The sequence below is a fragment of the Rhinolophus sinicus genome, linkage group LG07 (assembly GCF_036562045.2).
Source record: "Rhinolophus sinicus isolate RSC01 linkage group LG07, ASM3656204v1, whole genome shotgun sequence".
NCBI classification, from domain to species: Eukaryota; Metazoa; Chordata; class Mammalia; order Chiroptera; family Rhinolophidae; genus Rhinolophus; species Rhinolophus sinicus.
In genome coordinates, this window is record NC_133757.1 from 68961869 (window position 1) to 68989396 (window position 27528).

Consider the following 27528-nt stretch of genomic DNA (forward strand, 5'->3'; position numbering starts at 1 on the left):
TGCCCTGGCTGGCGGTGCATACCCTCTCCTGGACCTCCAGGTCTGCGCTCTGCACAAACTGCGGCAGCCGCTCCACCATGAGCCGGGTGAGCTCCTGGGCCGCCTCAGTGTCCGAGCCCCGCTCCGTCTGCTGCAGCATGGATGCATACAGCTTCACCACATTCTGCACATACACAGCCTGGATGTGGCCGGGCAGGGTGGTGACCTTGGGCCGCAGCATGGCCTCCAGGGTCTGCTGGGGCTCCTGCAGGTGCCTGAGGGCAGGGAGGCCAGGTGAGCACATGCCCCCGCCACGGGGACTCCCGGGAGCCGAGAAGGGACCAGGTATTCTGCTAAAGGGGGTGGGTGGGTGTGCTCCAGACCCTATCCTACCAGGGGCTGAGGGAGGGGATCTGAAACAGGAAACCATAGCAACGATGTGACAATCATGAAGTAGCCAAACGGAGAAGAATGAGGGGAAAAAAGAAAGGAAACCTGTTCACTGACATGAATATACGATGGACACCCAGCAGCAGGCAGAAGGAAGCTGGGTCCCACGGCCTGCAGACTACTTCCCGAGGAGAAAGCGGCTGCAGCACGCTGATGGGGGAGCCGGTCTGCAGACCAGGCTTCGGCGCAGCAGGTGCCGGCACAGGCCCAGGGCCCCGCGCCCACTCACTCGGAGAACTCCCCGCAGATCCAGGCAGCCGCGTACAGCACCTCGCAGAGCCCGTTGCGCTGGGTGCTGCTGGCCACCAGGTGAGCGCTGTCGAGCAGCGCGGACATCTGCGACACAGCAAACCTGCGGATGGCCTTCACGCGGATGGCCACATCTAGCATCTGCGCGGCGATGAGGTGGCCATGGCGGGTGCCTTCCAGCCGGGTCAACTCCACCAGGATGCTGATGTACCTGTGGGCGGGAGGGCGCCAGTGAGCTGTGCCGGCTGGAGGCAGGTCCCCGCTCTGGCCGCAGGCACGCACCACTCGAAGTTGGTGATGTGCTGGTAGTTGGACTGGCTGCAGATGTCAATGATCTTGGTGAGCAGCTCGTCCCGGTAGGTTGTGCCCTCTGCCTTGTCCACGTGCATCATCAGCTTCTTGACGATCTCCATCAGGTTCTTCTTGGACACCTGGGAGGGTGGGGTCACGGTGAGGGTGGGGCAGGCCAGGACACGGAGCAGCGAGCGCCCACCCAGGAGGGGCACGCACCATTCCGTACAGGAGGTCGAGGGCCCGCAGCCGGATGGACTCGTCCTTGTCGTCCAGACACTGCAGGACGAGGTCCTTGTGGGCCTGCACGGACTTGGGGTGCGTTCTCAGGATCTTAGACATGGCCAACAGCCCCAGGTACTTCACTGAGGAGATGTGAGGCGTGGTTAAACCCGTGTGTGCCCCGCCAGTCTGCAGCACTTCGGGCCGACAGTCTGCAGCACGGCCCCCGCCTGGCCCTGACAGCCTGGGCGCACTGGGGCGTGTCTCACAGCTGGCACCGAGGGGTCCTGGACGGCTGGTGGACTCGAGGTGTGCTCTGGAGGGTATGGTGGGAGAGGCAGCCTCGGGGCACGTCACCAAGAAGGAAGGCAGGCTACCCTGCACTCTAGCTGTCACCTCTGTCACTCAAAGCGGTCACCAACGCTCTCCAAGTGTGGCCATGAACATGACACCCACCTTCCTGCGTGGCCTGTGCCAGGGGAGTTGACAAGAGTATCCCAGGCTCCATGGGCCCCACGAGGACTTCACATACCAGGGACCACTGTCCACTGCGGAGTGGCCCCAATACAAATCATCTAAACCAGGGATGGCAAATTGTAGCCCATAGGCCATGTCCAGCCAGAAGCCAATTCTGTGAACGCAGGTGAGCCGGCACATGGTTATGCCCGTCACTCACAGGTGGACTAGGGTGGCTTCTGGGCTCCAGCACCAGAGACTATGTGCTGCGAAACTCAAATGTTACTAGCTGACCCTGCTCTAAACAAACAGATGTGCACTCAAAACGAGCAGCCAACACGCCTGGGCCTCCGAAGCCCCGGTCAGTGCAGTCAGGCAGCAGGCAGTGTCACTGGCTGGAACCTCTCAAGAGAACACGTCTACGAAGAGCACGCATGTGCAGAGTTGCGGTGTGCCAGCTGGGACAGCCACCAGGGAGCCATAATGACAAGATAGCCTCACACCTCCCAGAGGGAACACATACAGCTCTACAGAGGGAGGGCAGTGACTTACAGTTTTGATCGGAGTCTTCTATTAATATCCTCAGCTTCTGAACACAGAGCTGCAAATGAGGAGATAACACTGGTCACGTCTCCTGAAGCCATGATGAGTGCAGCGACCCCTGGCCTGCCCCACTGGCCCGTGGACAAGGAGGCCTGCATACATCGGGGCCTCACTGCGGATGGAGACCCACCATACAGGAGACACCGCAGAGGACAGACAGCAGGTCCCAACATGGATGCATGGGAAGCACCCACAGAAACATGCACGGGACACCCTGGCGCTGCCACGGGTGCCTGCATGGGTGAGGACACAAGACGAGCACAGTGGTGCCTTCTGGGGAAATGCTGGGACATGGGGACCTACTTACAATTTAGGTAATTAACTCCAAACCCCCCAAAACAACGGAGCGACCACTGCAATTGTCCTTAGGCCACTCAGGGAACCCCCGGGGCGCTGCACTTAAGGATGGATGCAGCACTTACAGGGCTGACGAAGAAGCTGGAGACCCAGGGTGGTGGGGGATAAGACACAGGTATGTGTGCCAGTGGCTGAAGGGGGAGCCAGGAGCCACTAGAGAGCTCAGCTGGAACTGTCACCAGGGCAGTCAGCCATTGGTTCGCTCCCTCCCAGGCCCAGGGCAGGGCCCTGGGCATGAGCATGGTGGCGTGCGAGGCTGGGCCGGCTTCTGTCAGACCACAGGGGCAGGGGCTTCCCAGGGGGGACACTGAGGGGAGAAGAGGCCCAGCAACGGCAGATCCTTGGGACCCTGTGCTGTGTGTCTGGCCCGCAACGTACCTGGATGCTGGCACTGTGGTTAGGCATGCCGGAGGACAGGGAGATGAGGACTGAAACAGACAACCTTGGGTTAGGAGCTCACTCGACGTGTCCATCGTGCGTCCAGTGGGAGGGACTCAAGACGGAAACACCATCACACTGGGAACTGCATGGCCCAGTTGACGTTTGTGCAGGAAAGGGTTAACACAGCAGTCCGACCGCAAGCATGCCCTGGAAAGGCAGGCTTACAAGGCCAGCCCTGAGGCAGTATCTGGGAAAGAACTCTGGGGGTGCCTGCCACCCTCACTGATGGCAGTGGCTTTCTGTCCCTAAACGGTCTTTGCAAACACATGAATCATGCTGAGCACCAGCTCTTCTGGAGTCCGGTGTCTCATATGTCCTGGGCCCCAGTGAGAACCCTGGGCGTTGGGTCTATGGCCAAGAGAGCAGATCGAAGACCTAAGGGCACTGTATCTGCCCAGAGCAGTTATATGGAACTCAAACTTCATACTCCTGCTGACGCTCCGCAGAATCTCCTGAGACCCGCTGCCCCTACGATGTACCAGCCCCTAGACAGCCCACCCAGGCCCACCACCACCCGCCCTGCACCCCAAGTGCTCCACCCATCTCCAGGGCTGTCTGATCCTGCCATGCGCAATCCTCCCCACTGACTTTCCAGATGCAGAGCCCACTCTCCAGGGTCTGCAGTCTCCACCACCCCGCCCCGCACAACCACCCTTGCTCTTCTTTACTGTCACCAAGCCACAAGGACACTCACAACCCAGGCCACGCAGCTACAGACACGGAGCACAGACCCTGGGCCAGCCTCCTGTGCACCACTGCATGTAAGGCTGCCCACAGGACCGTGAGGCTGCCTCCCAACATCTTTGGGAAGGGACTGGCAGGGACAGGCAGGTAATGAGAGGCCGAGCCCCTCAAACCACCAGCTCCCACTGCTGGTCTACAAGGCACGGGGCTGCAGAACACGGGACCCAGACGGCAAACCAGGAGATGGCCAGCTGGGCCCGGGAGCAACAACTTGGGTCCCAATAGATATGGGGTAGAGGGGCCTATAACTCAACGGTACGGACACACGTCTGTAGCACACTGTGCGGCCCTGGGTCGGGTCCTGAAGGCAACACATGGCCTCTCAGGAGACCTGAGCAGCACGTGACTGCACCTCACTCACTGTCTGCTGTGGACTCCTACACCTAAGTACCCAAAGGTCAAATGGAGGACGTCGGAGGTCTGCTCTCAACAGAAAAACTAAGGCCTGCAGAGGCGGTGTGACAGGTGGACCAAGCGTGGCAGGGTTTGACATGGGGACTGGGAGAGGGCAGTGGGCTCTGGCTGTGACACTTCCCAGGGAGTCTAGATGGGGGTGCGCACAGCTCAGCAACGGCAGAAAGCTCCATGCACTGAGGGCAGATAGGAACCTGCGAGTCCAGGTAAGCTTGCACCACACTGGTGGGGCCTGGGGACGGCCATCAGGGACGGGCCTGTCACAGACCCCACCACCAGGACCAGTACCCTCCCCTCCCCGCCTGAGTACCCATTCCAGAACCAGGTACCAGTTCTCACCTGCAATGACGGTGTTCACACACTCGTAGAGAAGGGACATGGCAGACGTGCTAGAGAAGGGAAACGAGAGATGTGAGGACTGTGCTGGCCGCTCTGCACTGTGCCTGGGAAAGTGCAGTCATGACGGCAACAGGGCCCTGACACCTACTGCCTGGAAGCCACACTGGGGACGGCACTGCCCTTTGGCTCAGACCCCTCACCTCTCCCTTTCTCCAAGGCGGGACTGTGGTGGGTCCTGGATGCTGTCCATGACCCTGGCACCTCGGTCCGCTCAGCACGGCCCAGGGGCCGCTCTCACCTGAGTCATCAGAACGTTCCAAAGGACAAAAGCATCCCCCTTCTAGTCACCACAGGCAGCCGGAGGTGCCTATTTCCCTAACCTTCCAACTATGTGACACCCATGAAGAAAAGACCAATCCCCTGTGCGCTCCGGCAGCACGGAGACGGCCGCAGCAGCCCAGATGCCACTGCCTATCCCTACTCCAACGGGGGGGGGCTGAGAGGCAATCGGACAGAGCCACACAAAGGCAGGCAGAACACTGTGCTGACCCAACATGACCCCAGGGCACCTAGGGGACACGGGGAGCACAGCCCAGACCGACGACTGAGGCGGGCACCCAGTGGGTCTACTCCACTGATATTCTCGTGGCTGATGCTCTCGAGCCTCATCACCAGCATGTCCCAGAGCACAGGCCACCAGAGCTAGGCCAGATCCTCGGTCACGTGACCGATGGCCTCTCGTTAATCCTCTCTGAAAACCATGGCTATGAACTCCATGACTGGTTATTCATTTAAAACCAAAATGTCCCAAGCCCAGATATCTGTTGTATCTAATTATCTTTTAACATCTGATTGGTTTATGAGCCAGGAGACTGAAGCCCAGGGGATGGCAGACTTGCCCAAGGCCAGGCCTTACTCGGAGGAGCGGTTCCTCCTGCCTCCCATAGCTACTTGTCATTGGGACCCTGGGAGCAGATCTACTGAGCCACCTGCTGCTCGGTCCCCATAATTCAACCACAGGCACCCAGGGTGGTGTTGAAACCCTTAGAACATTCCAGAACTGGCCAGCAACAGTCATCTAAGGCTCTTGACGAAGACCACTGAGGTCCACTGTGACCAGGGAGCTGAGCGGGGTACCTTTCTTCCTTATTTTTGCTGTTTCAAACGTTGAATGAGAGGGAAAGCCAGCCCAGCCCATGTCCCAGGAAGGCCAGCGGGTGCCAAGGCACAGCTCCTCAAAACTCATCTGGAGCAAAGTCACCCTGTGTGCCTGCTTCTCAATCCCGAGACCTCCCTTAGGCGTGCCTGAGGCGGGCGGAGCTGAGGACGGGGCCCCGAGGCTCACCTGTGGATCAGGTTGGTGAGAGGCTCGATCAGCTTCTTGCCCAACCTTGGCTCCAAGGGGGTCAGAGCACCAAACTAGGGGATGAGAGGCCAGTGGGTCACAGGCAACAGGAGCAGGGCTGCGCGTCTGGGATTCCACACAACCACGTTGACCAACCCCGCCCCCTACCCTCCCGCACCGAGCTCCCAGGACACCCCCATGGCCTTTCCACACGAGAAGAGGGAAGGTCGGGGACACGTGCCAGTTTGATGATTTTGATGAGGACCCAGTTGTTGGTGGAGGAGGTCATCAGTTTGAAGAACAGTGGGGCCAGGGAAAGGTAGTTTTTGGGATTGCGCCTGGCCAGCTCGCAGATGACATTGACAGCCGCCGACTGGACCCCTGTGAGGCAAGGGACGTCTCCATCAATAAGGGGTGGTGCTCAGCAGGCTGGCCATTCCGTGTGCAGGGCCCCTGCTGTGCCTGGCGCTGCGCCCATCACTTGTGGGCACAGCTCAAACCCCAACCGCTTAGAACCCTGACCACCACCGCGCCCCCCAGAGAAGGGGGCCCGAGGCTGCAGGACTGGGCCTGGCAAGACCAAAGTGACTCCAGCAGTGGGACGCCCACTACATGAAGTGACTGTGTTCCCCTCCACCTGGGGTGGCCACCACTTTCGCCCCTAGCCTGCTGTGCCCAGCCAAAACTTTCCGCACATATAATTCCCCGTGATGCGGCACAGATCCCCGAGATACATGGGAACCCACAGCAGCTTTAGAGAAGCTACCTTACAGCTGTTCAGCCCAGAGTCTCCCCAGAGGAGGAGTAACAGAAAAGGATGAGCAGAGGGCAGGCTGCAAGGAGCCCTGCGCGGTGGGCTGGGGGCGGGGGGTGGGGGGGCAGAGGCGTGGGAGGAAGCTCCTAACGGCCACTGTGTGGACACCCGCCCGGACAGGCCCCCAGTGCGCCTAGAGGAGCAACACTGCAGCAGCATGGGCACACCCAGCACCTCCATCTTGGTGTCTAGAACCTGCACCAATAAATGGGAGCAGGGCTGCGTGGAGACACAGCGGATTCCAAGGCCCAACCCGCCCCTTGTGGCACCAGGAACTTCGTGGCTGTGCGTCTGGTGGGGAGCGGAGGTCCCGGACCAGCGCCACCTACAGCTTCCTCACACCAGGTCCCTGACAATCCCCATCTGAACTCAAACCAACAAACCGGGGTCAGGGTCCTCCAGCTTCTCTTTGAGGCGAGAGAAGGCGGGGCGCAGGGACTCAGGGTACTTCAGGAACACCTTGTACATGATGAGCACGGCCTTCTTCCGGATGTACGGCTTGGTGTGCGACATCTGCAGGGGCAGGCGACCATCAGGCTCCCCTGGCACTGCCCCACGCACCCGCGCGCTCACCTCCCACCCTGCGCCGCACACCCACCTCCCACCCTGCCCCCGCGCACCCGCGCGCTCACCTCCCACCCTGCCCCGCTCACCTCCTACACCTGCCAGTGTCTCACCTCCGTTCCTCGGAGGAAAGCCCTCTCCAGCTCCAGCCTTCGAACCCCACATGCACACTTGCTCTGCACCCCCACCAAGTCCAGGGACCACACAATGGTGTCCTGGGCACAAGCGAAACCTGCCTCCCAGTGTCCATGCCCCGCGGCATGTCACCCGCAGGCTGAGCCCCTCCTCCTAAACTCCCCGGGGACCAATGAGACATGGGGAGCAGGCGAATGGAAGGTCACACTAGACAGCCTCTGCCCATCAACAGTGGCATACACCTCTTCCAGCTGCCGAGGCCTGTCCCCAGAGCAGGGTGCTGAGGGGCGTCCCAGGCCCCCTCCCATGCCTTAGTCCCCTCGGCGACTCCACACTGCACTGCCCTGGACTGTCCTGCTGGGACCCAGCTCTGGTCGGGGAGGCCTCTCAACACCATGTGGGCACACAGCTTATCCACCAAGGCCCCAGAGAGGTTCCCCTGAGAACACCACCCCAGCCCCCCAACACCAATACGACTGTGAGCAAATCACTAACACCCCTATGGGTTCGAACCACTGTCACCTAGACCAGGTCAGCACACTTTCTGAAATCACCTGATGGTCACTATTTGCGGCTTTGGTGGGCCAGGTCTGCTCAACTACTCGGCTCTGCCTTTGAGCGTGGAAGCTGCCAGGAGGTGCGAACGAATGGGCGGATAAAATTTTATCCGTGTTTGGATAAAGTGATTCACAACAGGTGGCTGTGATGTGCTGCCCTGATCTAGAAGCTGACGGCACTGAGATAGACCATGAGCCGACACCTGCCCACTGCACAGCAAACAGGCTGACTGGTAAGGACAGAGCCTCCAAGAGGCTTTAACGTGACCCGAGAGGAAAGAAGCCCCCAACCCCGCAAGGAGCTGGAGACCTGGCGCAGTCAGTGTCTCCCTGAGCACGCTGCCTGTTGGGCCAACTGCTACCGTCACAGGCCTCAGAGAGAGAGTAACTGGGTCACGTGCCTGACCACCCTTGGCCAGACCTGACCCGCCAGCAGCATCCACTCCTCCCCCAAGCAGACTATTTCAAAGGAGATGAAACAATGCAAGGACGACAGTGGCCCCAGGCCGGCCCCACCAAGTGTTGGAGGGGAAGACAGTGACTCAGTTTCCCCTCTCATCCTGGGGTCCCCAGTCCATTTGCGCATGCCTGTGTTCTTGGTGTGACGTTTTAGCCTCGGTTTTCCAGTACCCGTATGTTCCCAATCTCCTCACGGAGCAAAGGCTCAGGGGTGACAGCACACTGACAAACTCACCAGTGTCATGATGTCATTGGCCAAGTCTCTGGCAAGATCTGGGGTAACAAAACAGGACAGGCCAGTCAGTGCAACACCAGTGTCATACTGGCTGGGGCTGCTCAGGTCCTGAAAAAGGAGGGAGAAGGGTTAGGGGCGAGTGCCGACCGAGCATCGCCGGGGTCCCCGCTGCCCCCACCAGCCCGAGGAGTAACACGGAGCAGCCAATTCCTCACTGTCACTGAGAAGAGCAGGATGGGTGTAAGAGGGCTGCCCCTGGCTCCCCACACAGCCCATGTCCCAGGGGTGCGACCAGGGCTGGGTTCTTGAGGAGGCTCCCTGCCTAAGAACACAGGGCTAAGGAGACGGCAAGGCCGACTATTACTAGCCACCCATCGGGCATAGGGTGGGGAGCCCCGGCACCCCTGCTTCCATTGGGGTGTCTCCCTTACAACAACCAAAGCAGAAGGTTCAGCCTGTGCCCCATCCTCCAGGTGAGGAGGAAGAGCACGTATCTGCCCTACCCTCCTCTGACGTCTAACCTGCGGCCGGCCCTCCATTTCTAGTTCTCACTAAGACTGACAGCACGAGTGCCGTGTCTCAGCACAAGGGAAGTGTTCTCATCACAGACTTGCTCTTGCGGAGACATTTTCTAAGGAACCCCCCAAAACTTTTTACACATGCATATGTGGTAAAAATACACTGAGACGCATTTTAAAGAGTTAAGCTTCTAGACTGCGGTAATGATTTGAAAACACGGGCTTCTCACTTCCCTCTAGCCCAGGCTGAGGAGAGAAACCACATCAGAAGCCGTGGTACAGAACTTGGCCCGATGGGCCGAACTGTGCACCTGTGCGTGGTTCATGAAGAGCAGAGCAGAGCAGCAGATGCCAGGGGAGCTGCCATGGGGCTCCTTGGCAATGGGGCTTTGTACAGAGAACTCAGTCATTGTCAAGCAGGAGGAAGCCCAGCCCTGACGGGCAGGTCTGTGGCAGCTGTGTTCAGAAGTCTCAGGTTCATTTACAATGGTACGTACGCACAGGGACAGCCAACACTGGGGACGTGAATGGAGTGGAATGGCAGTGGCAGGCGCGGCTGTGGCTGCTTAAAGATAGGACCCTTTGTGCGAGACTGAGACAGCAACAGGCAGAGGGAGCAGCAGCAAGGGTCAAGGTCACCTGCCCAGATCTTACTCTAACAGGATGTATTGTTCCTTCAATTATGAGGACATCTCAGGGTGACCTGCCTCTAACACATCTCAATGTGAAGTGGTGACAAATCTGTGTCTGAATCAAGGCTGTTACAAAGGGGCAGGCAGGGAGCAAGGCTGTGCCAAGATGAGCAGCAGAAAAAACAAAGGTGGGCCTCAGCGAACGGGCTGGCCGGCTGGCATCTGGGTATCCAGGCAGCTCGAGCCCCTCCGCCCTCCTCTCTCCTGCCACCCTTCCATTTACTGTCCCAGCACCCCACACCCAGAGCGCTTGCTCGGCCCTCCCTTCCACCTATCCAGAGCCACTCCAGGCCAAGCTCACAGCTCACCACCCCATGGCATCTATGACCCCCAGCACTGGGCACCAGTACCCATACACCCAGCCTGCCTGCCCACAGCATCTGCCCGGGAGCCCATTCCCAGTTCTCTGGGTTACTGTGTGGGGTAACCAGAGCTCACAGGCATCTGTCTCTGGCCCTCGGCTGCTGAGAGCCTGCAGCTACAGGCTATGGCTTCCGACTTGTGGTCTGGGGCTGGGAAAAGGTGGGTCTCTGATTCTCGCTGACACCCTCTGACCACTCTGCCATGAGGCAGTAAACAAAAGACGCTGCATGTCCTGGGACCAAAGAGGAAATTCATGACTCGGTGTTCTTCAAAGCCCATATCAAAACATGTGACCAAAGTACACCCAGTGGGCAGAAAGCTACCACACTTGGGGTGGAGGGTGAGGGCAGGTAACCTCAGTGGGCACTCCGGCCAGAGGGAGAGGACCAAAAAGGAGGAGTGTGGCCACGCAGACAGCCTTCCAACACCAAGAAGAGAAAAGGAAAAGAGAGCAGTCCAGTGACCTTCCGCCTCTCCCACCCGCTGGGTGGAAGGGCAGACCGCTCTGCCATGTCTGGGTGTGTCTTGGGGATGACGAGGCTGCAGGTGGAAGACTGCTTGCTGTCGGAATGCTAACAGTGAGATCTTGCTGACCTCAGCACTTTCTACTCACACATAAGTGACAGGGAAACCAGCATGCAGCACAGACACTCACACGGGGGCCCAAATGAGCCCGGCCCCGGGGCCGAGGAGGCGGCAGGAGTGCGGCAGGGCGGGCCTACCTTGCGGATCTGGTTTGTTGTCAGCATGATGACATCAGTGCCTTCGTGAAAGCACTGGGAAGCAGCGAGGTAGCCAATGCGCTGTCGAGTTGAACAAATGAAGGTGTCAGAGGGGAGACTAGGGGACAACAGCACCCTTCCAGGAAGCTCCCAGCCCTTCTCGGGATGGGCCCCAAGCAGCCGCAGGCCACAGGTGGGCGGGCACAGGGAAGTCATTCAAGAACCGAGCCGGGAGTCTATAAATCTCCAGGAGCACAAGTGTGTAGTCTTTGAAATACCATGTTCCTTTAAGATTTGCCAAACCATGGAGTCCAGTTAGTAATGCTGCATTTTCCCCTTCAGTCAGAAACTGCTTTTATGACGTCAAGTAGTAAGTCAGCCAGCCTGAGTGCAGGGCTGTCTAGGACAAGCGGACGTGGCCACCTGGACACACGTGCACGTGTATATATGATGCTTTAACACACGTGCAGGCACCGCCCCAGTTTTGGCAAGTGTGCCAATTTGTGTCTTCAAGCTCACAGGCATCTGTCTAACCAGCAGGCAGCTAGAGCCCAATCACAGCAGGGATCACAGGCAGGCGCTCAGGGCTGGAAACAGCCTCCGCCACCTGGCCGCTGTGCCTTCACACAGAAAACCAACCCAACCCAGGAAAATGACAGAGCACCCACAAATGAGCCAGGGTGCCAAAAATGGTTTCTCAGAGTATTTACTAAAACAAGAGACACACTTGTAATATCAAGAGAGAAGAAAGCAGTGTCCCAAACTGCTCACGAGTGGGATCCCTCAGACGACGAACAAGAGGCTACAGGACAGGGTGACGAATGATGGTGGCCTCTGGGTGAAATGATCAGCGTTTGATTGGTTTCTCTTTTTTCATTTTTGAAGAGTTATGAACTTATTTTAATTTGTATAAAAAACACATAACCAATCCCACAAACCCATAATTTCACTGACATTACTTAAAATTAAAAGTGTTACATACAGTTAATAAATAATTTGACAAAAACTATGAAGGTGTGATGTTTGAGTGGCTATAGTTGGACTGAAATAGCTCACTTGTGTTTTTGTTTTTTTCACAGCACAGCCTGTGGCTACAGGACACTCTGCAGGAATACCCAGGGGACCCACCCCGCCCTAGTCCCCATCAGCACGGGGTTCAGGCCCCAGAGCAAGCTCACCTTGAATGTGAACTTGGAGGCGCTCATCACTTCTATGATGTTGAAGGCGGCCCAGCTGATGTCGTATCCCAACATCTGTAACTGTTGAAGGGACACACAGTGACTCACTCACCAGATAAAGCTTAAGCCCTAACATCCAGCATCCCATCCCGGCTCGCAAAGGCTCGCAAAGGACACTCGTCATTCACAGTCTGAGCACTCAGGCTTCACTCGACACAAACCCCTGGGCATTTCATGTCCTCTGACCAGTTATTTTCACACTGGAGACTGTGAGGACAGGTTAGCAACAAATATTACAGGAGGATGAATGTCTGAGCTGAAATCCTAGTGGCCCATGTCTGGTTAAAAGTCCCTACAACGATACTCATAAAACCTATAATGTGATGGGATACCCAACCCACAAACCCTAAGTCTCCCCTCTCTGACCAGGAAAGAGGCCAGGAGGGGGTGCCCAGCCCAGCCTAGGCTCACACTCCAACCAGGACTGCAGCCAGGCAGGGAACCCTGTAGAAAAGCCACCCTGGGCAATTCAGAGCTCCACCCACTAGGCTTCCCAGCACAGTCCCCAGGAGACCTGAGGGCACTCCTGCTGGCTTCCATGTGCTAAGGGCTCCACATGCCCAGTGATACCTGATAATCATGGCACATCTCTCTTGACTCTTAAGAATTAGCCGTGTGCCTCAAGGCCAGCTCCTAGAGCTGATGGCATTAATCAGTTTTTAGCAGGTGGACAGATGCACAATGGGTGGAGGGATGGAGGGGTGCTGCAGTTGACAACCGGCCTGACAGCACGAGGCGCAGAACGTGGGCATGGCTAAGCCGCACTGCCTGAGCAAGCAGCCCTGCGGCACTTACATACGTCAGCTTACAGACCGCATTCGCTTTCACCGCGATGTTGTCTTGCTTCAGTTCTTGTTTGATTTCATCAATGCACTGAGAGATATACTTTGCCTAAAAGAAAAAGAAATTAAGAAACTAGGAGTGCCTGGCGAAAACCGTGAAGAATAATTATTTCAGAAAGAAGCCAGACTCAAAATAAAAGGCCACACAGCATTTGATTCCATTTATGTGAAATATCCAGAACAGGCGACTCCAGAAGTGGATTCCTGGTTGCCAGGGACTGGGGAGGGGTGGGAGGATGACCGCTAACGGGGAAGGGGTTGCTTGTTGGGGTGACAGAAGGTTCCAAAGCTGATTGCGGTGACAGTCACACGACTGACTCTACTAAAAGACCACGGAATTGCACATCTAACACAGCTGTTGTTAAAGAAACGATTTCAACACGATAAGATCCCTGTGATTCCTTCAATCCCGAGGGCAGGAAGGGCCATGGGAGTGGGGATGGAACCAGAGTGCTGGTTGAAGGGAGAGGAAGCGCCAGTTCCCTGTGGCCATCCAGGAACAGCATCAAGGCACACAACGCACAAGCAGGCCAGATCACAGGCAGGCCAGATCGTGTTGGTGCTGAGGGCTGCGACCGGTGTGGGGACACAGACGAGGACCGGGCTAGGGGAAGATCGGCTGTGTGCAGCCACTTTTGTCCTTGGCCCCCCAGGTATCCAGTTGCTTCCAGGGCTCCAGCTATATCTGGTTGGCTGTCCACTGGGCCCACCACCCAATGGGCATGCTCCTTGAACCTGCCGCCTACTGGCTCCCCGGTCCCCTTTCGCAGAGCCTGTCACCCAGGCAGCCTCTCCCACAGCAGCAGTAAGCTTAATTAGGTATCTCTGTCTGTGTCTCCCCACCTCTTTCTGGGCAGCTCAAGGCTCTTCCAAGCTGCAGCATCAGCCCTTGGCTCCTGTCCCATCGTGTGACGCGGACCACACTGTCTACCGACTTCCCTGTGGACACTTGGAGCTTTTCCACTTTTTGGCTCTTGTGACTTGTGCTGCTGTGGACATTTGTGTACAGGTGTGAACATGTTTTCGATTTCCTTGCTGAATCAGCACTTCTCAAACACCATTCAAAAAGGTTTGACCTGAAGCAGTACTGATCCACAAGGTCCAGAGTGACTGATGTGCTCCTATCACCCCCTGCAGGGACATGCCATAGCAGCCGCAAAGAGCACCGAAACCTGTTGCACGGTAAGCGGCAATAGCCTTGGGATTCAGAACGAATCCGTCCAGTGCTCCATGAAGCACAAGGAAGCCTCTCAGTTATGTGACCAACAGAAACAACGGCCGTCCAGCTGGTGGCAGGTTTCCATATTCCCCATTTTCCCCCAATGCGCCATCCAGACAACCTGCCTCCGAGAGACCAGGCTGGCAAGCATGCAAAGCAAGCGCAGATGGCGGGCTCCTGCTCTGTCAGGGCGGCCCCAGCGGCTCCCACCATCACGTGTCACTTGGACTACCCCAAGACCCTTGGAAAAGAGCTGCTCAAGTGCTCTCTTGGCCACAAAATGTTTTATGAATATTTTATGATCAAGAGTTGGTATAATGGAACAAGTGTCACCATATCCTTCCAACGGACTTCAGATTACTAAATCCTGCTCAGGGGACCTCAGATCCTGTCCCTGTGCACGAATGACCCTTCCTGCCTCCCAGATCAAAACTGTTAATGATTTAAAAGGGAAAGAACAAGAAGACAATAACAAGTGTTGGAGGAGAAATGGCCCCACACACAGCAGGTGGGGGGTGAACAGTGTAGCAGCTGTGAAGGACAGCTGCAGCTCTTCAAAAGGGTAGCACAGCTCCCACTGCCAGGTGGCCCCCCGAGATTACTGACAACAGGTAACAGGTGGTCAAACACACATTGGCACCTGAATGTACAATTAGTGACAACCCCAGAGCAGAAACCCAAATGGTCCCTGGCTGATGACAGACAAACACAATGTGATCCACCTCCCTGTGTCAGCTTCCAGGAGGGCAGGACAGGGTCCAGTTTCAGGAATGTCTGAGCAGCTCCCATCAGACCAAGCCCCCCACAAGTACTGTTTTAACAACTCTCTGGAGCCACTGGAGACAAGCAAAAGCACGGTCGAGTGTCCTGTTTATCGTGGCTTTTATCTTGCGCGCTGTGCAGAGCAGCTGAGACCGAGAGGAGACTCGCGTCCAACTGGCTTCGAGAACCAGACAGAGCAGAGCTTGCCGTGAACACAGTCACTGGAAAGTGAAGAGGGAAATCCCAGAGACGAGACAGATGGGAGTGCTGTGACATGCTGCATATAAACTCAGCCCAAAACTCTGGCCAACTGAGAACTACCGTGTTTCCCCGAAAATAAGACCTAGTTGGACCATCAGCTCTAATGCATCTTTTGGAGCAAAAATTAATGTAAGATCCAGTCTTATTTTACTATAAGACCGGATCTTATATAAGATTATATAAGATCCGGTCTTATAGTAAAACAAGACCGGATCTCATATAATATAACATAATGCAATATAATACCGGTCTTATATTAATTTTTGCTCCAAAAGATGCGTTAGAGCTGATGGTCCGGCTAGGTCTTATTTTTTGGGAAACAGGATATGCATGAACAGGCACATTCCACACAGCCCAGTTAAAGGTAAAAAAATAAACCTATCTCACAGGCCTTGTGCCCCTGCAAGAGGGTCAGAGCTGGAATCTCAGCCCAGATGAGTTAACAGTCCACCAAGTCCCCTCCCACAGAATCAACACCCTGCCAGAGAACACAACAGAATCCAGTCTCCAAAAACTTCCCATCCGCAGTATCTAGGACATAATCCAAAAATACTCAAAATGAGAAACAGGAAAACATAACCTACACTCAACAAGAAAAGGACAGCCAATGAGGACTAGCCCTGAGAGAACCCAGATGTCGGAATTAACATACAAAGATATCAATTTAGCAACTGTAACCATGTTCTCATGGAACAAAAAGAAAACATGCTCATAATGAATAGAGAGGAAATCTCAGCAGAGAAAGTGACAGAAAACAACCAAATGGAAACTCTAGAATTGAAAGATAATTTCCGAAACAAAACATTCATCTAATAGACTAGACAGCAAATTGGAGATGAAAACAGAAAGAGGGGGCAAATTTAAAGGCGGAACTACTGAAATCATCCCATCTGAAGGAGAGAAGTTCGAAGATGACCAGCGCCCCAGGGACTACGCAACAACGACAAAAGGTGTAACATACACTTAATTGGGGTCCCAGGGAAGGAAAGGATGGGACAGAGAAAATATTTGAAAAAATAATGGCTGAAACTTTCCCAAATTGGGAGAAAGACCTAAATGTACAGATTCCAGAAGCTCCACATCCCCAATAGGAAACAAAACCACACCTCGGCAGATCATGGCCAAATCGCTGAAAACTAAAGGGAAAATCTTCAAAGCAGCCAGAGGAAAAAGACATGTCACATACAGAAGAGCAAGGACCGGAACAGCTGCCAGTGTGTTGTCAGAAACACTGGTAGGACAAGACGCTGGACAACACTGCCGGCCCAGACCTGTCCAGCCAAGAACACATCCCTGAGGAGTGACGGCAAACCAGCCTATAGACATCCATCCCTGCTCAGCACAGCTCTCAGGGGAGGACAAACGAGACCCACAGAGAGTGGCTGACCTTCAAAAAGACCCTGCCTGAAGCTTAGTTTTAGGTATAAAATAGCTGCACAAGTTCACGGTTTCTCCACACTGGAAAAGGGAGGAAAGGGTTATAAAATATGGAAAAGAATATTGGGAGTGCTAAACAGTGATCTAAAACTGAGTTATATGAAGTTAAAGTGAGGAACGTGGGAAGGAAAATATTAATCTTTTATTTCCATATGACACTGCGAACTGAAAGTAGATTATTTACTCCCCCTTTTACAAGAAGGAAAAAAAATAGTTAGGGTATGCAAACATGATCTAGATTGAGAAAATTATATTATGAACATAAATTAGAAATATTTTAAGGTACAAAGTATGAATGGCTACGTGTCACTGGTATATTTTTAGAAGGAGAAGCTAGCAGTGCAGCATGACCAAGGCCCCAGCCGCCAGACGCTGTACCAGCATCATGTTCACTGCCACAGAATTCCGTCTGCAAGAGGCTACAAACACCCTTCACAGCTGTGCCCCTCAGGCTGTAATAAAACAGACGTTTCAACCCTGGCTGCCCAGCAGACTTCCTGGACGAGTGGAGGCAGATCTCTAGGGGTGAGGCCAAGTCTGTTTTTACAAAGTCCTGCAGTTGATTCCAAGACCATGTCCCTGACGTAGCCCAGTGTCCTCAGGGGCAGAAGTGCCCAGGGAGAGCCACTGCCGGAGAACCAGAACACGCAGTGGAAGGACATGGGAACCAGCAGGTTTGGTGGCAACAGCAGCAATGAGAAGGGCCCTGAGTGGCTTCTATGCGCTCAGGAAACCGGGAAGCACATCTGTGAGAGGGGGGTGGGTAGTTTGAGGACTTTTCCAGCACAAGTGGGGACAGGGCGCACGGTGGGCCAACCCAGGGCTGGTGTCGTGTGTGCAAGGTAGATGGCAAGCGAGATAGTGGTAGGAAGGCAGCTGGGCTAGGCTGATGAGGGATGAAGGGGTGTGGTTGCACTGTGTGACCTGAGGGGCTTAGGGCGGGAAGCAGTGGCTGTGGGAGCTGACTGGAAAGGAGGTGAGACCCAAAGGCCAGCAGGCTGGTCAGTGTGAGTCTCCTGAAGCTGCTGTAACAAGTCACCACACATTTTATAGATTAAAACCACACACATTGATTCTCTGACAGTCCTGGGGTCAGGAGTCCCATACGGGCCTCTCGAGGCTAAACCCAGGTGCGGGCAGGGCTGGTCCTTCCAGAGGCTCCAGGAAAACCGTTTCCGGCCTGTTCCAGCTTCTAGAGGCACCGCGTCCCTGGCTCGTGGCCCCTCCTCCATCGTCACAGCCAGCAGTGCAGCCTCTTCCATGTCTCTGACTCTGAGCCTCCTGCCTCCCTCTTATGAGGACCCGGTGATGACACTGGGCCCCCTGGAATCCAGGGTCGTCCCCATCTCTGGGGCCCTGACTTAATCCCACCTACAGAGTCCCTCAGCCACGTGAGGTGACACATCCAAAGGTCACGGGGACTAGGATGGGGACATCCCTGGGTGCCATTATTTAGTTGACCAGTCAGATCACCCAGGGCCCGGGGGGAGACTAAGACCAGGAAGGAGGAGGCCACAGCCCCCATGACCACAGCAGAGAGGCCAGCGCCACCCTTGTCCTCAAGGGCACAGGCAGCCCATCTAGAGGACCAGGTGGGTCCAAAGTGACAGTCCCAACCCCGGGGCCCTGGACAACAGGCAACATCAGCCCCAGGGGACAAAAGGGGAGGCTGCAGTGTCTGCATGGGCTTTGGAGACTGGTGACAGAGAGTGAGGCTAACAACTCAATCCAGGGCCTCCCAGTAGTAGCTGACCCCAGGATGGGGTTAAATGTACCTGGATATTGTTGGGGACAACTCCTACAAGAGGAAACGGGAGGGAGCTGGGAGATAGCCATGTGGGTCTGGCCCTGAGTGAAGGGCCAGGAAGGAAACGCTGGATGGAAGTGGCTAAGGAAAGTTTAGCAAGGCCAGTCACCTGCCTAGGTGGCTCTGTGCACTGTCACCAGCTGGGAGTGGGCAGCGGCAGCGTGGCCTTTGGAGTACAAGGTGATGGACCGCAGAGCCCTGCGGCTGGGCCCCTAGAGACGCCAGCTTGGGGGCTCACCTAGAGGCACAGAGGGAGGCCTCCACAGCCTCGGGAAGTGCAGGGAGCTTCCAGGAGCGGGGCCTAAACCGAGTATGAAAGCAAAGGCAAGGGAGGGTGTGCAGTCACCGGGTACTGAGCACCAGGCAGGGGCAACAGATGCCCACACTTACAATGCTTCCCAGAATCTAAATACCAACAGGTGTGTGCAGAGTTTGTGCCCCATGGAGTGAACGGTGGCCCCAGACAGCAAACAACTAGAAGCACTTAATGCCCATCCGAGGGGGACTGGCTACGCTCACATGGAAAGCTGGCAGTGAGACGACACTCATGGCAAATCCCAACAGTCTAAACCTACACTCAGAATCACGAGTGATTTCTACAAACAGACAACAATCTCGAAGTACAGACACCAAACTGATTCACAGGGAGAGGTATTGTCCTTTTTAACTTAATGAACATAGCTTATTACAAAAAGTTATGGGTATAGATTAAAAGAAAAAGTTTCCCCTGAAATATAAAAAGTACCGTGAGAATGAAATATTGAGTTACTTGGGATTGTTGCCACGCAGCAGCCTACCCATCTGCCCCTCATACCTGCCCCTAAAGAAAGGAGAGTCTGTGAGACTAATCCTTTCAGGGACTTTGCTTCACCTTTGTGCTTGCACCTCATGTCTCCCTGTTTGGCCCCAGAAAGATGGCTGGTCAGCCAATGACGAGTAAGATTCCCCATGGGGAGGGGGGCGGCAACCCTACCCAGACACAGCCATGTGGGGACCATCTGGGGAACTCATGGGGTCGACAGAGGTGGGCACAGCCCCCACCTTCCCCTGACTAAGGAGAGCCTCTGCCTTGGTGGCTGCATTCCTTCCCACACCCTGCAGGGGAAGAGATTCAATGGTGTGCCTCCATTTATTCATATGCATATAGGTTTTGTCCCTTGGGGAAGAACACACATCCTGAGACTTAGGGTTCAGCTGCTTGCAGGCAAGGGTGATTGGCTTGAATCAGTTTCCTATTATGATGTGTGGGATTCACAGATCCTGAGATTGACAAGCTTTATCCCTTTATTTCCTCACCTAAATAATAAAAGCTAATGCGAGGCCCGATTAGGCGCCTAGTCCAGTCCTTTGAGGCTGCAGGTCCCTTGGCCCCGCTTAAACTCTATTCATGGGGACTGTCTTTCTTAACCCTGCGACTGTCTTTCTTAACCCTGCGCCGCCCTCCTTGCTCCCCACAACTCTCGTCGTGCGGGATGCAACAGGGATTTCTCCTAGTCGTATCCAACTTTTAGAAGCAACAGCATTCCCCAGTGGATTTCCCCCCTACGTGCCAACATCATCCTTGCTGTATCTTAAGAACAATAAATTCAAGCACCCATAAATGTGTGAATTAGGCCACTATTTTTCAAACTTTGAGGACTCATTTCAAGAAATATGCTTTCCATGCTAACCCAACACACATACAGGTACACTTAGTATCCTAAGCCGAAGTAAAAGCTTATCAAGAAACAAGAGTTACCCTACGTGCTGCTTGCGGTCTGGGATTTTCTTTTTTACATAACCCATTAAGTTGAATTCATAACCCACTATGGGGTCAGAGGATAAGATTCGGAAATAGCAAGGCAGACAACTTCCTGGGGTACTCTGGCACTCATAGAAGCCTGCATTATGTCACTTACTGCACCTTCATAAGCACTCTGTGAGGAGGGGAGGCAGCTGTCGCCCCCACTTTACAGGTGAGGAAACCAGTCAGGGGCTCTCCCAAGGTCACACAGTTAAACAGGTCCAAGAACTTGGACTCAGGTCTCCTAAACTTCATACAATATAACTTCCACTAAATCACCCTGCCTTTCCACATGGCTTTTGAAGTTACTGCTAAGCCTCATTTCTACGATAGCATACGGATGTTTTAAGCTAAAATCTATCATAAAAAGTAAACTTTGCGAGGGGGAGGGAATTGTACTGGTACAGAAAAAGGATATTGTCAGAAGTCTCTTGAAGAGGTGTAGTGGGGTGGGAGGGGAGAGCCTATTTTAGAGAGTGGGGGAACTAGCAGAGTAATTCAGCAATCCTTGCCTGCACTGCCACGGGACAGAGATGAAAGTCAAGTCAGAAGTGACACCTCAGTAATGACCCTCAGACCATGACAACCTGAATACAAAAGATCTGTGCCACGTTCTGCTGGGAATCGCCAATAGGCCAAGGGCAGGGTCCATGCAGAAACCTGACTTTTGAGGACTTCCAGCACCAGCCTGGCACTGTGCTATTTGAAAAATGCTTCCACCATCAATACACCCGTTTAATGGGCCCCAAGCCTGTGGGAAAGACGTTATCAATTTCCACCAATTCCAAATGAAGAAACCAAGGGTTGGGGTACTGCCCAGTGATGATGGACACACCCTCCTAAAAACCCAGATGCCCTAACTGCAGTGTGTTTCTCTGCAGGAAAGACCCAGTGGCCTGTCCTCAGAATCGGGAACAGGCTGCTCAGTGAGGGAAATCAGGGAGGATAACCAGTGCAAAAAAAGAAATCTACGGGTACAAACCAAATTTGCTTAGCCACTGCTCGGTAATAAAGGCCAACCAGCTAATCTTTTAACTCAGAAAGAAACTTAAGATCAGGACAAGAGTTAGCTGCACATTGTAACACTTGCCATTAGGCAGAGCTTCAACATAAGGCAAAACCCAGGGAAGGGAAAGGTGATGGAAATGAGAGAAAATAACCTAATTTCATTTCAGTGAAGTCACACCTATTCTGAAAAAGTGCTACAGAGGCAGGAACTCAGGCTCCCAGCACAGGGACCTGGGCTGAGGGTGCCTATGCCTCCCAGCAAATTCAATTTCCTCTGCACCTTGCATTCTGTAAAGCACACTTCCCTGGGTGCCATTGTGAGGAGGGCATTAGCCTCAGGCAGTGGGACCTGCACAGCACCAAACAGGTGCTCTCCTCAGGGCAGCCTCTCTCCATGCAGCCTGTAAAGTGGAGACTTTCTTTAATGTCCCACTGTATAACAGAGGGCTTGGGCCTCGTCCATGAAACCAAAGGTCTGGTGGCTACTAACTGTCCCCATTCCTCCTAAATCTAGGTCACAGGTAGGGGAGAGGAGAAAAAGAAGGAAATGGTGCCCACTGTTACAATTTTACTTCTGGAAAACCTGTCCCTCATCCTGGCTTTTGGGTTTCTAGTTAAAGTCGGCTTCCCCATTCCAGGAACCCTTAGCGGCTTCCTTCTTTTGGCCAGGAACACTCCTAGCCTCCCCTCCCTCTCTAAGAGGGGCGGCCCCACCTTCCCCAGGACACGTGCCCACGAGGCAAGGACCAGTTCCGGGCTAGGCCGCAGGGATCGACCTGGACACGCACTAATCCCATAAGGGGTTCCTCTGGGGGCGGCCTGAGGACAGGAAGGTCCCCCAACCAGGAGTCCAGAGGCTTGGGGCGAGACCGGGGACCCTATGTTTTGAACAGGGGATCCCAAAACACAAGGTTGGAAGGCCGCCGCTCGAGGGGACCTGCGAAATCTCTTCCGGAGTCACCGGCGGGGAGAGGGAAGCAGCCCCCATGGTCGAGCGGATAAACTGAGACTCCTGGAGAGAGGCCACCCAGCGGCAGGGTCACGCAGGCAAACAGATACATGGGGGGGGTCTGAGAACCGCAGCTTGGAGGGCCTTCGGGGTCTCTTCTGGGGCCGCCTTGGGCCCTCAGGGGTACACTGAGGTTCGGACAGAGGGTGTGCGGCGCCCAGACCGCGGGCAGGTGGGACTCGAGCCGTGAGCGGGACCTCTAGGGCGGGCTGCAGGCCGGGATGGAGGGTCGGGGTCGCGAGCAGAGCCAGGCCGGCCCCGCGCGGCGCTTCGGGCTCACCTCGTCCTCCTTGTGGTTGCGGATGCCGCGCACCAGGTCCTGCAGGTTCTTGTCGAACATGCGGTCGATGCTGCCCTTAACCATCTTGAGGGCCATCGCGGCGGCCGCCGGCAGGCTCGAGCCCCGGGAGGCTCGCGGGTGGGTGCCGTGCGGGGGTCTGGGTGCTGTGCCTGCCGCCCGCGGAGTGCTTGCTGCCGCGGAGGGACGGGATCCCAGGCCAGGCCCGCGGCGGTCCGCGAGGAGGAGGAAGAGGCGGCGGCGGCGGCGGGCGGAACCCGCTGGGCAGGCCGCACTGCCCTCCCCTCCCGCTCCGCCGCGCTTGCAAATGGCGGACAAGATGGCGGCCGGTCAGCTGACCGCGCTGGTGCCGCGGCGGTCGGCCCTCCCAGAAGCCCCGCCTCCCACTAAGACCCGCCCCCTAACTCCGGACATCACATTTCCCTGACGACGCCAAGCCGCCCAATGGAAACGCAGACAACCCATTCTACGTCCACATGGCCCCGCCCACTCCTTCTCAGGTCTCTTCCCTCTCATTGGTCAGTGTCCTCAGGAGCTCCACCCACTTCCTCGTTCCGGTTCCAACCATGCCCCCCTAGGAGAAACCTCCCAGTCCGCCCCTCAGTTAAGTGACAGAAGTGGGCGGGGCCTGCTGTGGGCGGGGTGCTTACGTGGAGCTTCTTCGGCAAGTTCCTGGAGAAGACTCCAGCTCCGCCTTTCTGATTCTAAAAGCTGACGCTGCTTGAGAACCTTAAAACCTACGCTGCAGAGAACCGTTTCTGCGTCTCTTGCAAGTCTCACAAAATCGTGTGATATGAGCAGGAAAAGGATAACCATGGCCCAGAGCTAGGACTCCCAAGCAGTCATTCATTCAACATTTATTGCAGGACCTGCTATGTGTGCCAGGCATGGTAGCGATCCCTGGACACCCAGCAGTGAATGAGATACCTGCGGTGCTTGCCCTCCGGATACACCACTAAGAGAGTAAAAAAGCAAGCCACAAACTGGGATAAGCCATTTGCAATACATATATTTGACAAAGGACTTATTGCCATAATATGGTTCAACAAGCAGAAAACAGCAGAACAAGACAAAAATGCCTACAAATCATGAAGAAAAATACCTACTTAAAACATGGCAAAAAACGAACGTGCGTTTCACAAAAGAAGACATCCATGTGGTCAGTGGATATATACAATGGTTATATGCTCCATCTCAGTCATCAGGAAAATATAAATTTAAACCACAATGTGATATGTCTCTGTACCCCTATGAGAATGACTAAAATTAGAAAGACTGATGACATCAAATGTTGAACTCTCCTCTTTTATACTTCAGGTAGAATTGTAAAACTACACAGCTAAATTAGAAACCCACCTGGCTGTTTCTTAAAGCTAACATATACATATCCTATGACCCAGCAATTCCAGTACTGTTCCTAACAATGCATTAATATATCCATCAAATATTTGGACAAGAATATTCAAAGTAGTTGTATTTATATTAGCCAAAAATCCAAAATAACCCAAATGTCCATCAACAGAAATTGATAAGTAACTTTTGACATAGTCACACAATGGAATACTATGCAGCAACAAAAAATAACAAATTATTAATACACCGAACAAAATGGATGAATTACACAGACACGTTATTATGTTGAACATAATAAACCAAGTACAAAAGATTGTACAAAGTATGATTCTATTGATGTGAAGTTCAATTACAGGTGAAACTAATCTAAAATGATAGTTAAGTATTAAGAATGACTAAGATTTTTAGCATAAATAATTCATACCAGAAGACAATGGAATAATAGTTTTAAAGTACCAAAACAAAATAAACCCCTATAATTCTATATCCAGTAACAATGTATTGTAAAAAATGAAGGCAAAATACATATTTTCAGACAAATAAAAGCTGAGAGAATTTATGAGCAGTAGACCTACATTAAGAAAAATGTTAAAGAATATTCTTTGGGACAGAAGGTAAATGATGCCAAACAGAGATTTGGATCTATGCAAAAAAAAGAACACAAGAAATGTTTAAAATGTGGAAAATATAATTATTTCTCAATTTATGAAAATGGTAATTGACTCTTTAAAGCAAAAATAACAATAATGTATTGTGAGTTTATTTGTAACATATTTAAAGTAACATAGTAGTATATATAAGAATAGAAGGTGGAAATGGAAATGTACTCTTGTAAGGGTCTTACATTATGTGTGAAGTAGTGTGGTATAACCCTAGGAAAATCACTAAAAATAAAGAGGAATCATTAATAAGACAATTATAGGTATAAATGGAATAATAAAAAGATGGTCAATCCAAAATAAGGCAACGAGGAAAAAGATTACAAAGAACAGGAGGGAAAAATAGCAAGATGGTAGATTTAAACCCGACCATATTGATACTTCCATTAAATGTAGTAAGTGGTCTAAACACTAATCACTAATTTAATGGTGGAAACTGACAGCACTGGTAATACACACACACACACACACACACACACTCACACGGTGCAAAAATCATGCATACACATTTTAAGAAATGTTAACACTTTGGTCAACGTTGCTCAAGCAGTAGTTCACCGTAATCAGAAGTGTCTGGACTCTGATGGTAATCACTTTGAGCACCTCTTGTAATTGCGGAAGTCAAACATGACTTGTAGGGCCGGCCTGTGGCTCAGGCGGTTGGAGCGCCGTGCTCCTAACTTTGAAGATTGCCGGTTCGATTCCCACATGGGCCAGTGGGCTCTCAACCACAAGGTTGCCGGTTTGATTCCTCAAGTCCCTCAAGGGATGGTGGGCTGTGCCCCCTGCAACTAGTAACAGCAACTGGACCTGGAGCTGAGCGTGCATTGCATGCACCCTCCACAACTAAGCCTGAAAGGACAACAACTTGAAGCTGAATGGCACCATCCACAACTAAGATTGAAAGGACAACTTGACCTGGAAAAAAAGTCCTGGAAGTACACACTGTTCCTCAATAAAGTCCTGTTCCCCTTCCCCAATAAAACCTTAAAAAAACACCACACACACAAAAACGTGACTTGTATTCATTTTTTGTTATCGGTATATATTGAGTGTTACAATTTTAATAGTTTTCCTTTCTTAAAATGTGTATAAGTATTTTTGGCACCCTCCATATATATGTTGCCCACTTTATTTTATTTTTTAAAATATTTTTATTAAGATATAGCCAACATATATTAGTTTCAGGTATTACATCATAGTTATTCAATAGTACCCACCTGGTACTGTACATAGTTATTACCCTATAATTGATTATGTTCCCTATGCTAAAGAAGTGATCACCATTGATAAAAGCGAACTGGCATTTTAAGGAAACTGACCAGGGAGTTGGGAGGTCTATGGATGGAGCTGGGCTTCCTGTTACTCTTTAGTCCCCACTTCCTGGTCAGTTTCCTTAAAGTGCCAGTTTACTTTTATCACCATGATAAGTCCAGCAACCATCTGACACCATAATCACGCTATCACAATATTACTGACTATATTTCCTATGCCGTATGTTACATCCCCAAGACTTTTTTATATCTGGAACTTTGAACCTCTTATTTCTCTTTATCTTTTCCCTCTTTTTAAAAATTTTCAATTACACTTGACATTCAAAATTATTTTATATTAATTTCAGGGGTACAGCATAGTGGTTAGACATTTATATAATTTACGAAATGATCCCCCTGACTAGTACCTACCTGGAACTATACCTAATTATCACCATATTATTGATTATGTTCCCTATGCTTTACATGCCCATGACAATTTTATAACTACCAATTTGTATTTCTTAACCCCTTCACCTTTATCATCCTGCCCCGAAACACCCTCCCATCTATCACCCCAACAAATCTAGCACCCATCTGACACTATACATAGTTATTACAATGTTACTGGCTATATTCCTTATGCTATACCCTACATCCCCATGACTACTATGTAACAACTAATTTGTACTTCTTAATCCCTTCCCCTTTTTCGCCCACCCCTAAACCCCCTCCCATCTGGCAACCATCAAAATGTTCTCTATATCTATGAGTTTGTTTCTGTTTTGTTTGTTTGTTTGTTTTGTTCTTTAGAATCCACTTATAAGTATAATCATATGACATTTGTCTTTCGCTGTCTGACTTACCATACTCAGCACAATACCCTTTAGGTCCATCCATGTTGTCGCAGAAGGCAAGACTTCATTCTTTTTTATGGCTGAGTAATAGTCCATTGTACATACCAGGGGTACCAAAAAAATGTGTACAAGTGGACACTTTGGTCAACGTTGCTCAAGCAGTAGTTCACCATCATCAGAAGTGTCTGGACGCTGATGGTAACCACTTTGAGCACCTTTTGTAATTGCAGAAGTCAAACGCAACTTGTATTCATCTTTTGTTATCAAGTATATATTGAGCACTACAATTTTAATAGTTTTTCCTTTCTTAAAATGTGTGTATATTTTTTTGGCACCCTCTGTATGTACCACCTCTTCTTTATCCATTCATCCATTCAGGGACATCCAGGTTGCATTCATATCTTGGCTGATGTGAACATTGTTGCAATGAACATGTGGATGAGCATGTCCCCTTGAAGTAGTATTTCGGGTTTGTTCAGATAAATACCCAGGAGTGGGATTACTAGGTCCTTCTTTGTGTCTTGTTATAGTCTTTGTTTTAAAGTCTATTTTGTCTGGTATAAGTATTGATACCCCAGCTTTTTTTGGTTTGTTTTTTTCCATTTTCATGAAATATCTTTTCCATCCCTTTACTTTCAGTCTGCGTGTGTCTTTTGATCTGAAGTGAGTCTCTTGTAGGCAGCATATGTGAGGGTCTTGATTTGTTATCCTTTCAGCTCCCCTATCTTTTGAATGGAGCATTTAATTCATTTACATTGAAAGTAATTGTTAATAGGTATGTAGTTATTGCCAT

At 52.5% G+C, this 27528-nt stretch overlaps 1 protein-coding gene across 3 annotated transcripts in view; it reads right to left on the bottom strand.

Moving 5' to 3' along the window:
- Window positions 1–23001, bottom strand: part of AP3D1 (adaptor related protein complex 3 subunit delta 1) — a 35864-nt gene extending 12863 nt beyond the window's left edge. For 2 of the 3 annotated variants that reach the window (XM_019743953.2, XM_019743955.2), the window contains exons 1-15: window positions 22596–23001; window positions 12983–13078; window positions 12128–12208; window positions 10950–11030; window positions 8655–8762; window positions 7088–7217; window positions 6132–6271; window positions 5891–5964; window positions 4546–4595; window positions 2986–3035; window positions 2200–2248; window positions 1189–1334; window positions 961–1109; window positions 659–889; window positions 23–254 (exon numbers count right to left, since the gene is read on the bottom strand). In XM_019743953.2, coding sequence (XP_019599512.2) covers window positions 23–254; window positions 659–889; window positions 961–1109; window positions 1189–1334; window positions 2200–2248; window positions 2986–3035; window positions 4546–4595; window positions 5891–5964; window positions 6132–6271; window positions 7088–7217; window positions 8655–8762; window positions 10950–11030; window positions 12128–12208; window positions 12983–13078; window positions 22596–22691 — 1713 coding nt within the window. In that variant the 5' untranslated portion in view covers window positions 22692–23001. The remainder of the gene's footprint in view (window positions 1–22; window positions 255–658; window positions 890–960; window positions 1110–1188; window positions 1335–2199; window positions 2249–2985; window positions 3036–4545; window positions 4596–5890; window positions 5965–6131; window positions 6272–7087; window positions 7218–8654; window positions 8763–10949; window positions 11031–12127; window positions 12209–12982; window positions 13079–22595) is intronic. The other variant, XM_074337494.1, reaches the window with a different exon arrangement.
- Window positions 23002–27528: the final 4527 nt, after the last annotated feature.